The sequence below is a fragment of the Tetrao urogallus genome (genome assembly GCF_951394365.1).
Source record: "Tetrao urogallus genome assembly, chromosome: 15".
NCBI lineage: Eukaryota > Metazoa > Chordata > Aves > Galliformes > Phasianidae > Tetrao > Tetrao urogallus.
The window spans coordinates 11,601,032-11,615,248 of NC_136828.1; the positions used below are offsets into that span (position 1 = coordinate 11,601,032).

The window sequence follows — 14,217 nt, forward strand, 5'->3', positions numbered from 1 at the left end:
AAGGTATTTCTCAACTCAAATAGCCCCAGGTCTATGGTACTAATTAGCGTGGATGAGAATAACAGAACCAGGATATATTTTATATTGGTATAAATCTGAAGCATGTCTACCAGTGTTAATGATGGCAATTCTGTGTAACTGCTCCAGCTTTTAGCTATGTAACTCCGAGCAAAATAGCCCATGTGCTTGTCACTACATGGCCCTGAAGGACTGACATGGTGGAGCAGCAGCTACATGACTCACATAACACAAAATTATTTTTATGTACTGTTTTCTGTAATACAGTGTGGTGAGCTGAATCATCTTTATCCAGCTGAAGCCAATTTAGCATTTACCTGTTCATTTCCTTTGTGTCTTTATCATATCCTTAACAGCTGGCGTTTGTGTGCAGTGAATGGAATTTGATTGTAGTGTTCAAGGCTGGCAATGATAATTTGGAGTCGTGGATCAAAAATTGCATTCCAAAATCCTTTTTTTTTTTTTTTTTTTTACTGGTGCATATGAATTTTAAGATTTTGTTGTTGCTGTTTTGGTTTGTTTTTTGTTTTTTGATGCTAGCTAGAGAATTTTGGCTGAATAGATCACTGTACTTACATACAGGGTTTAGTTATACTATGTACTTCCATAGGATAGGGTTTAGCTGTGTCTCCATCTGTGCTGAGAAATCCAGTTTTACTGGCTGTGTGTGGAGTTACTTTTCCGGGTAGCTGGTGGTGTCATCACTTGAACTGGCGAACACTGGAGGTGTTCAATGTGTGGATGTGACATGGAGGGATGTGGTCGGTGGGCATGGTGGTGGTGGGCTGATGGTTGGACCAGATGATCTCAGAAGTCTTCTCCAGCCTTTATGTTTCTGTGATCCCCAAGGATTCTGGTACCAGCAGCGTGACCTGCATGTGAGCCAGAGCTCCGTTAGTGTCATTAAGGTGCAGCCCCATAACCTTGCTGTAGAGTTTCCAGAAGTACAAAGCCTCTCTTGGAGGAGCATCAGGAGTTTGTGCTGGGCTTCTGGCAAAGGAGCCATAGTGTGCAGCAATACCAAGGTGCTGCCCAGCATGTCATGCTTTGTCCCATTCTCCATTGCTGCAGGTTACAGGAAGCTGCTCTCTGAGCTGGAAGATGGGCTTATCGCATCGGGGGACTCATTTCACATCCGCCTGAATCTGAACATCTCTAGCCAGCTGGACTGCTGTTCCCTATCAGTGAAATGTGATGAGATTGTTCATATTCTTGACACCATGTACCAGGGGACATGCGGGGGATGCGACTGGCTTTGTGCCAGAGTCGACCCTTTCACAGACAAGGACCTGGAGAGGGGAACCATTCCCAGCTACAGCAGGTGAGCACGGAGCAGCTGCAGCTGAGAGGAAAATTAATAACTGCCATAGGAGAGGCGTGCACGCCTCAGTTCTTGGGATAAGACTTGGTGATGTTGAACGGTAACATGAGGTATAAGGCTTTAGAAAGGAGATGGCAGAGCTCACCTGAAAGAATAACGTGGGTTTCTCGAACGGATGCCGAGGAAAATACATCATGGAGGTTCTTTAATCCTTAACACTGTGTGGTTTAGTCAGTCCTCACTCCTGTTTCTATTTAATCTTTTCTGCAGCCACAGATCCGCTGCAGTCCAACCTTTGTGTGGCTTCAGAGCTAACCTGACCTGTGTGTGATTCTGTCCTTGCAGAGCCCAGCAGCTCCTCCTGGTGAAGCTGCAGCGGCTGATGCACAGAGGAAGCAAAGATGAGACAGACAGCTCACACAACACCCTGAGGGCTCTCCGGGTAAGTGCCTTCAGAGTCTCCTTAGCATCCATTTCTCCACTGCTACTTGTTGTTTGTTATGTTAATTTTACAGGAGTTCCTGTTGGGGCTCTCTGTAGTTTTTGATTGCACAGGCAATGGGTGACCTTTGCTTGCTTTAAATGGTACTGTCCCTGGCAACACACCTAGCTCAGCACACTTCTAACCCTTCCTGCTATGAGGTCATATGCTTTATATCTGTTCTGTGTCATAGTCAATGCCTTTCATTTTCCTCTGCCAGTATGTCTCCAATGCACCTTCACATCCACGTATAGAAGAAACTGTGTTGTTGGAGTTAGTAATCTGACTTATTTCTCTCTTACTGTGAACAAGTGTCTAATCCAAAGACTGTTATTGTCTCTAATTAGAAAGATCTTTCCAACCTACATGCAATGGGGAGAAGTGGGACTTCCCACTCTCCAAACAACAGGACTGCCAATCTTTCCTTTTCCTTCATTATTTTTTCTTTCTTTAGCCCAAAGAATTCTACCTACTAAAAAACCAACTTATTGGTATATTAGTGACCAGAGGTTCTCCCTAGAACTTGTAACAGAGCCTAGGAGACTCGCTTGCTTCTAACACTGGCAGAGAGACGCTGCAGCCGCAGTGTTTGATCTCAGCCAAGGTTAAGTGTCATGCATTCCTGCTGTCCTCCAGGCCTCACTCACCAGGAGGACATGGAGTGCTGGCAGAGTTGTCAGTGAAAGCAAAAGCTCTGCCTGCTCTTTCTTGATGCAGAAATCACTTCCATCATAAGCTGTGGAGTGCAGTCTCCTGGAGGAGCAGTGCAAGAAGCACTGTTTCTCAGCATAGGCCATAGTATACATAGCTTGCTTAGAACATTGTATTGGGGGTAGTTACAAATCAGTCATTGTTGTATTGGAAATATGAATTAACTGCTTCTGCTTATTCCGTACTTTGTTGCTGTGATTAAAAACGAGCAAGCAAACAAACTAACAAACTGCTATTTTTTACTAGAATACGCTGCAGCCAGAGGAGCCTGCCCCACAGAGTGACCCAAAAACCAGCCCTCGTCTGTCCAGAGCGAGCTTTCTTTTGGGCCAAATATTACAGGTAAAAAAGTTTAAATTCAGTGGAATGTCTGAAATAGCAGGTAAGAACAGCAGACATTCTTAGGCTGCTTTCCTCTCCCCAGTAACTCCACCCCAGGTAGTTGTGTCAGGATGTCTTCCTATCTAAAAGAGGTTTAATATATGAAAAAACTGAGTGGGTCAGCCTGTCCCCTTGTCCTATCACTCAAGAGTCTGTCCCCTCCTTTATTAGAGCCCCTCTTTAACCAAAATGCTGCTCTCAGGTCTCCCTGGAGCCTTCTCTTCTCCAGGCTGCACAGCCCCAGCTCTCAGCCTGTCCTCACAGGGCTTTAAGTCTCTGTAGTACAACAAAGAAGGGGCAGAGCTGTGTCTGTAATCTGCAGCATTGTTGTGCACATACTGTGTGTGTGCAGATGTGGATACATCAGTGCTTGGACTAGTGATAGCAGGGAGCTCTGCCAAGGAAAAGAAAAGCATGCCTCTTCAGAGCAGAGAACAAAATAAGAAATCCCAAAGGGCATTAACAAAGGCTCTGAATCAGATCTATGATATTTAAAGAGCCTTAGAATTCAGTCAACAGATCCATGGAGTCTTGTCTTTGATAGACGTCGGTAATTCAGATCTCGTAGATAGAAAGTGTGGGCTGATGAATGCCTAGGAGAATAAGGAATGTAAGAAACAAGGGTCCAATCTCTTCGTTCACCTTTTCAGTTTGTCAGCAGGTCTGAAAACAAATATAAGCGTATGAATAGCAATGAGCGAGTTCGTATCGTCACTGGCTGGCCCTCTGGTCTGGCACGGACCTCATCTGAAGCAAAGAAACCCTTACCTGATAAACTGGAAGGTATGGATATAAAGTAATGGTAGTTTCACAAGTAAGCTTACAGCAATGAAGCTTCCTGTTCTGTTGGCAGCTCTTCCTAGTTTCTCTCTTGCTCTTTGTCCAAAACGTTTAATGAGCTAATAAGCAGAAAGATTCTCCCAGCAAGTCTCCTGTTAAACCATGAAATAATCTCTTGAAAGCAAAAAGCACTTGAATTATTTAACCTTAAATTGGGCATCATACTGCTGGATACATAGTCAGGCATCAGAGAAGGAAGGACGGCTATGACTAACCATGTCATTTCTGGTTTGCACATTTCTCGTTTTTTTTTTTTCTCCAAATACTGACGGAGAAGAAATCAGAGTATAAGTACCTTGTTCTCTACTCAGATTTGGATTCCAAAAGTGAAATCAACAAGAGGCTGATCCCTTACAGCTTGGTGAGACCCATCCACTGTGAGCGCAGGCGCCCCGTTCTTTTCACCCCCACCGTGCTCGCCAAGTCCTTGGTTCAGAAGCTTCTCAACTCCGGAGGCGCCCTGGAATTCAACATATGCAAGCCAGGTAATGGGGTAAAAGAAGCCCGTGACTGCCAACCTGCATTGTTGGAAATATGAACATCCATATGTGCACACAGAAGGGCATGCAGTACTGGAAGTTGCTTGAGGTACCAAAATCACATTAGAATGATGTCTAACTACAGCTCCTGCATTTTGAGAGTGCCTGAGATATCTGAATGTTTTTGAGACAGCCGATGCACAGAGTTATGAGATTGTGTGTCTGTGAATATCATCCATGTGTATGCTGCGTGGTTGCTAGGATGCCCCTCAGAGATTGAAATGCTGTGAGTGCTCTTTCTGTTTGCATACTGTTTGCATACTGCATATCTAGGCGATGTGAAATTTTGATTAATTTGTTTCTAGTATTCACTATTATGAGGAATATCTTCCCTAGAGCGATTTTATGTTTCTATCTCATCCAAGGCTTGAAGATTGTGCATTTGATCTGCTCAAAAGACTGATTTGCTTCCATGCTAAGTATTTACTATTAAAGCAATATGCAGCACTGTGATTGCTGTAGGGCAGGATTGTATACAACACAGCATTAAACACAGCTGACGTTTCATTTTTACACTAATATTGAATACCCAGTGCATCGTACGCAGTCCTACAGTCATCCAGACAGAGAAACTAAAAAGTTAAGTATGATAATAAATATTCCCTGTCTTGCAACATAAAACAAAAGCTTTGATGTAGAGCTGCAATTCACAAGGGGACCAGTATCACGCATTGCAACCTAAACCAAATTTTTCTGAAACTTTAAACACAAATGCTGGAACACTCAATCCATACTTTAGGAGCCTGTGCTGAAGGGACCTGCTTTTTTTTTTTTTTTTTTTTTTTTTTTTTAATTTAAGCTCTTCTCAGCATCCCTCAGCCCTGAAATGTTGCTGCGTAACATTAGGTGCTGGAATTGTATTTACTGTTTTAATTTAATGCCTTCATAGTGTTGTGGTAATTGCCCAAGGACTCATTGGTGGAAGATATAGCTGAGGTGCTCAGCTGTGATCAGATTAAGCTTTAATTGAATTCAATGGAAGAAATGAGGCAGCTGTTAAGAAGACAATTCATTGCTCATCTTCTTTCCCTGAACCACTCTTACATCCCAGCTGAAGTGCTGTTGGATAGCTTTGCAGGTGTACTGTTGTTGTAATCTTGATTTATTTTTTTTTGTCCTCATCCACTTCTCCCACCAGATATTGTAACAAAGGAAGAGTTCTTAAGGAGGCAAAGGACGGAGACGATCATCTTCAGCAGGGAGAAGAATCTGAGCACATATGAGTGCATCGTACCTGCCAATATCGAGGCTGTCACTGCCAAGGTGCTTAGAGTGCTCTGTGCCATTGGGTAGCCAGTCTGTATTTGTCTGCAGTGTGCGTTTCTTCTTGAGCAAGGACTCACTGGTTTACAGTTGTCTTCTTTCTTGCCTGCCTTAAATCTCAGATTTATGTTTATTCCCTCACACGGCCTTTATTTGTGCTCTTGCTTTTCCCTTTCTTTTTCATCCTCAGCCACGTCTTTTTGCATTCCTATTCTTTCCCTGCGATGACCCACATTGATGCAGCAAAATATCCTTTCGTTTTCTCTGCTCCGTCCCTCCTTCGGTTCCTTTTCGTATCGTAAGTATCTCTGAGTGCGTGAGAGAGTGAGAGATACAAGAAGCGAGACAAAGGGAAGGAGAGCCTGAAACACAGGCACAGGGGGGTACAGCTCGGAGATAACAATGTCAAAGACAGAGATCTCATATCAAGCAGAGCAGGTCTGATGCACAGCATGGAAAAAAGGGAGAATTAAAAGGATGGTTTTTTCTCTCACGAGCAGTTGCAGTAGACGTTCTCTCTGAACAAAGAGCGTTTGTGTATGCGCGTACCACTTGTGTTTTACCGTGCTCTTCAATTTTAGATCAATCCCTTTCTATTTTAAACATTTTCTGAAAGCTTTTAAGCTTCACTTTCATTTGACTGTAAACCAGTAGGAGGAGTTGGGACTTTAAATGTATATTTGATTTGAAGGTTTTAAACTAGTACAGTGATAAATGCAGAGCTCTTGAGCTGACCCCATAAGGTACAGATACCTTTATCTGAAGATTCTACAGCTGCAAATGTTTCTTTGTGACTCTGCTGTGACTTTGTTTTTAGAATAAGCATTGTCTCCTGGAAGCCGGAATAAGCTGCACAAAGGATTTAATCAAAGCCAAGATATATCCCATTGTTCTTTTTATCAGAGTCTCGGAGAAGAACATCAAGAGGTTCAGGTAAAATAGCAAACCTTTTGCGCATTTGCTGTTCTGTCTTATTCAGCCCGTAATTCTTGAGCTGAATAATGTTATCACTGAGGGGAACACAGGTCCTGTTTCCCTTGGCCTGGTGTCTGTGTGTGCATCATTTCCTTCAGCAGCTCCTCCCTGAAATCTTACAATGGGAGAAAGGAGGAATTCCCTACACTTTGCATTCTTTCCCTATCCCCGGTAGCAGTGAGCACTGTGGGGAGGGTGAAGCCTCAGCATGTGTTTTTCTCTATGTTTAGTAATCCCTCAGCATTTCTTCAGGTAATGCTGCTGTAAGAGGGAAGTTCATAAACGCTTGCACTCTCTCTACATTCAGTCCTCTCAAATTGTTTCCCCATAGCAAATATTTTTCCTTGGGGGTGAGATGGAGGTAGTGGAGGGGATAGATGTGGCGTAGCTATATTCTTGCTTGCATATAGTTTTATTGCTTGTATATAATCAGTAGAAAATAAATTCTTGATGGGACAGCTGGGAGTACAGGATTCACTTCCACTGTGAGACGTTTATTTTCGGTCTGCTCATTTGGTACAGGAAGTTATTGCCAAAGCCAGAAGCTGAAGATGAGTTTTTACGTATGTGCCGTCTGAAGGAGAAGGAGCTGGAAGAGCTGCCGTGTCTTTATGCCTCTGTAGAGGCAGATGCATGGAGTAGTATTGAAGACCTTATCAGAACAATAAAGGACAAGATTGGAGAAGAGCAGCGTAAAACCATCTGGATAGATGAAGATCAGCTCTAAAACCAGTGTGTGAAATGGGGCTCTTTGATGACAAAAGGATGTTCCCAGGTGGAGCAGGGGCCCACAGAGTTCTCTGACTCGGTGCCCGGCGCTCACTCCTGTCTCATCCCTGCTGACTGGAGACTTGCTGCTGGCAGAGCCCACGTATGGAATGGAACTGGAGCTGTGCTGGATAGCCCATGATTCAGGTGCTGGGGATCTCGGATGTGGATCAGACCACCGCGGCTTCTGACACACCAGCATCTCTTAATGGACAGCGGCTGTTTATTGAGTGGTAAGGACAAAGATCTTGAGAGGGATCTTGGGGTAATTTATTATGTGAAAATATGGATCACAATTGGCTTTTCACGCACTTCTGATGAGACCGGACAACTGGAATCTAGGAGAAATAAAGTGTGAGGATTGGGCTAAAGGAAATGGAATTGAGGTGTGTCTTACATCCATCTGGAGGTGAGATTCCAGATTCACTCCAGTAGGGAAACTGAAGGCTGTTTGGAAACAACGGGAACACTACTGCTGACGGCCATAGCAGTTCTACAGCCCTGTTTTTCCATTACCATTTTGATCAGAAAGGAGGTAAATAACTATTATCCCTGGCTTTAAATAAAATGTAAAGGTATCACTGGCGTCTTCTCCAAACAAGTTTCTCTATTTCTGTTTCTCCCCTGAAATCTGTATTTCTCTACAACTTCATTGCCAGCCAACGTATCTGCACTCAACAGGAGGGACTGTTCTGCAGAGAGGAAAAGGAGAGCTTCATAAGGCAGTAATCGCTGGGAGCCGCTCCATCCTTGACCTCTCTGCTGTGATTGACAGCACTGGGACCAGCGAGTGCTGCTCTGTGCTGTGGCCAAGCAGGGTAACATTTTCAGAAGCCTGTATGTGACTCAGAAGACCACATCCCATTTTCAAAAGCAGTCAACCCCTCAGAGAGTTGAAGTTCCACTGATAATGAGTGGGACTGAGACTCCTAAGTCTCTCAGGGCTTTTAACATTTTTCCTCTATACATTAGCTACTGTATTGAGACTGCCAAATTGATTCAATAAAACTGATCAGATAATTACGACTTGCACAACTGCTGATCTGAAAGGCAGTAAGAACTGACCTGCAGAAGAGGAATACATCCCATTATCCTTGGGTCTTTCTTTCCCTGCTGTATCCCTCCATTTTAAGATACGTTTAGTAACTAATTTATCTTTGCTTCTGTGTTCATCCCACATCCTCTGTCTCAGTGCTTCAGAAGGGCATGCAGCAGCTTGCAATAGCAGGGCAAGCAGAATCCAAGCAGAACATCTGGCCTGGCTGCCCTCACTGCACTGACTGCTGCACTGTCCTTGTGAGGAGCTCCTGATGCTCAGGGTGTCTCTCAAGTAGACTGGGTCAGTTTGTGTTGGCTTGCATGATGGTGCTTTTCTACTCTTATGTTTATGCACATCATTTTTTAACTAATGGTATCTTCTAGAAGTCATTAATGTCAGTTTACATCTGACTTCTTTTCGCTGCTCTTTCTCTCATCTTATTCATGTTTGAAAGGCTGTTCATAGCACTTGTCAGAGAATGGCTCTTTACCTTCCCAATGCCATCTGTTTGGACTGTGCAAGCAGGGAGATGCTCCTACTTTGCAGTCTCTTTACAAAGAACAGGCTGCATCCACCATTCCCAGCTCTTGCCAGGGCAAAGAATAACAACTGATTGGGGAATACATAAAACAAATTGGATGATGCTTCAGAGAGCCTCTGTAGCCCAGCAAGAAAGCAGAAAGCATCGGCTAGAAAAGCTAAACTTTCCAGGAGCATCTTGCAGACATCCAGACAAGCTGGGCAAATGGAGGGACTGTGAGGACATACCTCAGCTGCTTCACCAAAAGGTTTGGGCAGGTCAGCTTCAGAACCAGAGGAAGCAATAACACCTGGAGGAGTGGCTGAAACAGGTGGGGAGCAGGAAGGAAAGGATGAAGGGTCTCCAATTGGCTGTTTCTGTAGTGGTCTCTCACCATTGCTTTAACTCTGGACCCCTGTACAGGGAGAACAGCTGTGGATGTGATTTGTCTTACTTAAATTGAGGCACGGAAAAGGTAGATGCCACAATCTAAAGGATGTTTCTTTTGCAATGAATTGAGGTACACCTCCAAAGAGGTATTTTTCTAACTTCTTATAGATGGCTATCTAAGGATGAGATGATTGTCCTCTGTGTCTTTCCATGGACCACAGAAGGAAATTAGACCTGGCCCTTAGCAGTTAGCTTTTTGATTTGTATTTTGAGACACCTAAACCCACCATATGGAGAAGGTGGGACTAGAGATGGAGGCAGAGAACAATCATAGACCTAATTATTTCTGTAAGATGAAAGGGGTGAATACATGGAATGCATTTATCTTTACAGTATCAGAGCAAATGTCCTGTAAATTCCCAGTTCTGCAGGTACTGCGGCTGTCTGTGCATTTGATGCAAAGCAACCAGACTGTTAGGTGAAGTTCACTGGCAGAGCTGCATGCTGGCCCTGCAGAATCCTCATCTCTCTTTGGCTCAGTGGAGAAGCACCATATTCCCTCTTGATTTGTGGGTGTGATCTCAGAAAGCAAAACAGGAACAGCAGGAACACATTCCCTGAAGTAAAACAGAGTGATGGGGCTGTTATCATTCAGACTAGCTGAAGGGTGGCTTCTGATCTAGCTCCGAATGCTGTTCATCTAAACCTGCAGAAATTAACCTCTGCATCTTTAGAAATGTATTCAAAAGTACCAGCCTGAAAGGAGGCCCTGCATTTCCCCCAAATGGTGGAGTAGTGAGGTCAGCATGAACCCCAAATCCTGAAGCCACAGAGCTGAAATGCAAACTTGAAGTTTGCGCTGTGGATTGTTTCAGTGATTCAGCTAAGTCTGGCTTACAAGGTATTACTTTAATCTACCAACGACTTCCTTGCATGTACATGTAATAATGCACGTCATCCTGAGTTCTTGGTCGTGCATATGGCTGCTCAGGTGTGTGCACAGCCACTTTATCAGTCAGGCTTCAGTGGTGGTAACTCTGTTGAAAAGCTGGAAGCAATGATTAGGAAAAGGCAGTAGAAACTGGAAATGCTGTTTGCTGCAAACAGTGTCCCAGCTGAGTCCAGGCCAGACTGGGCCTGAGCTCACTGAAGGGTAAGGATACGACTGGTTTTCCACCTGGTCCTCTGGTATTTCTGCATTGCTGGCCAAGATTGGTGGTCAGCACCTGGGCATGCAGCCATGGCTGTAATTCACAGATGTTATCTGAGTCCAATGGAATCAAGGGGCAGAGCCAGGTTTGAACTGGATGCCATGGCTGAACATCACAGCTCACATCAGCCACCCAAAAGAGACCGTCTGGATCCAGTTCTGTTCATCCATCTAAGGTAAGCAGAATTGACGTCAGCCCATTTTAAAGCAAACCACTCCAAGATTCTAAATCAAGTTTAGGAACACTTCTCCCCAATCCGTATTTTATGCTATACAAGGATTTATCAGAAAGTTAGGGCAATTGCTCTGTATTTGGTATGCTGCTTTTTTCTGTTTAAAAAAAAAAAAAGACTGCTCTAAAGCATAGAATAATAGCCTTTCAACGTGTATTATTGGAAAACTACTTCTTCTTTGCTTTACGAAGTCACGAGAACTTGCTGAAAGTTTTTCAGATGTGGTTTGTTCTTTGGAAAATGTCATTGAAAAATTGGCTTCTAGAAAATGCAACCAGAAGTATTTCAGTGGAATATTCTGTTAGGAAATGTGCTTTCATCCATATCATTTTCTATGGAAAATTTTCCATTCTGACACTTCATTTTAAGAAGGTTAAAGCTGTTAAATAATAGTAATAGTAATAGTAATAGTAATAATAGTTCTTTTCAGTATTTCACATACTTCTAATCCCTTATCTAGATGTATATTTTTAATTTTGTATAGTTTACGTATTTCTAAATTCTACATTTAAACATTTAATTTAATTTTTGAAAAAAGCTTTGTTTTTGATGTTTGTATCCCACAGAAGAAAAACAGAAGCAATGGCTTATAGCTATCAGATGTGGCATAATGCAAGAAAAAGTGACCGAATTGGGCTTTGCATTCTGCTCAATTCTGCTGCTAAAATGATGGATTATCACAGTCAGTCTCATGCAGTTCACCACATTTGGGAACTGTTACAGGTAAAAATTTCATGCAAACTTTATTACACAGAATTTGCTATTCCTTTGAATCCGAATTCCGGCTGGAGGCAAAGCTGTCGGTGGCTCTGTCTGCAGCAGGCAGTTCTGCATGATGTGCAGGGCAGGAACACACATAAAGCAGACCATTGTGTGTGAGCTTTAAGTGGAGATAGTTGCCAAAGCTGGAAAAATGCCTGGAAACTCGTTAGAGGTATCTGTATTCTTTTATGCCAAGCTATTTTCATGGCCTACGGTTGGAAAACTCAGCCGCAAGGATAACATTGGGCAGTATGCAGGTAGCTCCAGGGCTCCAGAGCTGCCGGGGGCTGCGATGCTCCTCGTGGTCACTAAAGCTGTGAAAGTAAAGCAGTGGTTGCTGAGCTGTGTCCTGGAGATGGACAAGTAAGGCACAGTCAGGGATTTGAGGTTTCTGGGAGATCAACATCCTAGGATTTTGCAATTGTTTGAATTGAATGCACTGAATCAATCAGCATTAATCAGCTCGTGCTGTGAAGCCTACCAAACGTGTCCCTCTTGGTGTAGTTACTATCTCCCTTGCTCTCGTTCGAGAACTGAATAATACAGCACTGTTTTGTGCTGTCTGCCATTAAAGGCACAGGATTTCAAGCAAGAGTTACGTGATTCCTTTCCTACCAGTTACTTTGCCTTCCCTGCATCTGCCTTGCTCAGCTTCCAGCATTCCCACCTGCTCCGTGCTGTGCAGCGCATGGGCCGTTTGCAGCACACTTGGTTTGCAGAAGCTCCATCAGAGCACCACCCCGTGCCCTCTGCTGAACGTGTAAATCAAAACTGCAATTCAAGAAAAACCTTCTGCCTTATCAGACTTGTCTGCAGCAGAAAAAGGAGGCTCATGTGGGTCAAGGCAGTGTGCCTTCTGATGTGGGAGAGCTGGTATCAGCACAGCCTTGGGCTGGAGCTTCAGACCCACACTGACAGCGTTGAGCACTGCCCACACAGCCATGAGAAATTGTTCTGTCTGACACTTCCCTGAATGGAAAACCTAATTCAGCCAATGCAGTGCTGAGACTGTGACAGGAAATTTCCTCCCCGATCTTTCAGAGACCACAAAACTCTGCTGCATTCCCAGAAATGGCACTTCATATTTCTGCAAATCTCTGGAGCCCTTCCTGATCCACACAGCCTTATCCAGTGACAAATCTGTGCCACTCACATGGACTTTCCCCTGAGTCTTTCCAGTGTGCGTTTGCTTTTGTGCCTCTGAAAACAGAAAACCTCCCATCCTGGTTTCCATCTACCATCCGTAATGCAGGTCTGGTGTTGCCTCCACGACCTGACTGCTGTACACAGTGTGATTTATAGCTCAGTTTGAGAACCCTATCAGGAACCAAGCTCAGAACAACAGGAAGCTCTTCCACCCTCCTTCCCCCACCTCCTTTTTTCTGTTCCTCTGCTGCAGAAACTTTCTGATGCTCAGATCACAGTCTCTCCGAGGTTAACTGCCCCATTCGTCACTGGAAAAAAAAAAAAAGAAAAAAAAAGAAAAGAAAAAAGAAAGAGACCCTTTAAAAGCAGATGGTGGGTGATAGGGAACCTGTCTGAGAGTAAATATCTACAACAGCATGTCTGCTTCATCAGATATTAGCATCAAAAGCCACCTGACAGTTTAGCAACAAACAGCAATACTGATTTTCTTCCAAAATGCAGCCACGGAAAGACAGAGTTGGTTTCTTCATAGTACCCTATCAGAGCTGGGCAAACAGTGAGGCAAGAGCCAGGCAGTGCCTCCCACAGCTGGAGGTGATGCAGGAACACCGGGATGCTCCTGCTTAGCTGCAGTGTGTGCCACACAGAGCAGCAGCACCAGACTGGGACCGGGTTGCTGCCACTGCAGCAAACAGGAGCTGCTGGGTGGGGTGTGAAGGAGCCAGGAGGTGCAGCTCACTTCTCTGGCTGTTTTCAGACATATTAATTAATTGCTACAAAGCAAATGAGCAGTAATAGCTGCCACTCCACCTGTGCTGCCCTCAGCAGCCAGCCTGACTTTTTTGACCCTGACAATCTGGAAGAATTCCACCAGAGAACTGAGATGTAATGCTTTTCCCCTTTGTTTTCTGTCCCACTAACTACATTTTCATATGAAAATACATATAGTGAAATTGGGAATTTTTGCTCAGAGATGTGGGGAACCAACAGGGATTTCTAACTAACAGTCGTCGCCCTCAGCAATTGCAGCTACCAAGGCATCAGCAAAACAGCACAGAGATGTGCAGGCATTGGGACATACTGAAGGTCCATCTGCTACTCATGAAGCAGTATTCAGAGGGTCACTGCTAAAGCCAGGGCACACTGAGACACGAAGAGAAGATCGAACTCACGTGGCCATGCCCAGCCCTGGCTGTGGGCACATCCCCAGAGCTCAGAAAGCAAGACAGGAAATAGAGAACAGCTCATGAGCAAACTGAGAAACGTGTTCCTGGCATAAATGGGCAGAATTCCATTAACTTTCCGTTCTGTGCACCGGCAAGAACTGAGCTGGATATCGACTCTGACCTAGTTGAAGTTCTTTACGGCAGCATCACTGTATTGTTAAAATATTGTCCTAAGAGCCATTTTTTGGTTGTTGCCTTCATTTTTTTTTTGCCCTAGAGAAAGCCAGTGGGGTAAACTTCTATTAAATGAATGTGAAAAATTGATGCCTTGTTCTAAGTGCACATTTATAAATATAACATCAAATCCAATGTCTCTTGGCAGCTTCTCTCCTGAAGAGCTCTGCCCTCCAAGCACTCCTGCCTTGCTGTAGGAATGGCTTTCCCTTCTCAGCCT

The 14,217-nt window shown here is 44.1% G+C and overlaps 1 protein-coding gene across 1 annotated transcript in view; it reads left to right on the forward strand.

Moving 5' to 3' along the window:
* CARD11 (caspase recruitment domain family member 11) overlaps positions 1 to 7,256 on the forward strand; it is a gene marked incomplete at its 3' end in the record, with an annotated part of 29,998 nt that extends 22,742 nt beyond the window's left edge. The window contains exons 17-24 of the mRNA XM_079543156.1: positions 1,090 to 1,339; positions 1,685 to 1,781; positions 2,778 to 2,873; positions 3,563 to 3,695; positions 4,064 to 4,237; positions 5,430 to 5,554; positions 6,372 to 6,487; positions 7,052 to 7,256. Of these exons, the coding sequence (XP_079399282.1) occupies positions 1,090 to 1,339; positions 1,685 to 1,781; positions 2,778 to 2,873; positions 3,563 to 3,695; positions 4,064 to 4,237; positions 5,430 to 5,554; positions 6,372 to 6,487; positions 7,052 to 7,256 (1,196 nt within the window). The remainder of the gene's footprint in view (positions 1 to 1,089; positions 1,340 to 1,684; positions 1,782 to 2,777; positions 2,874 to 3,562; positions 3,696 to 4,063; positions 4,238 to 5,429; positions 5,555 to 6,371; positions 6,488 to 7,051) is intronic.
* Between the last annotated feature and the right edge of the window lie 6,961 nt (positions 7,257 to 14,217).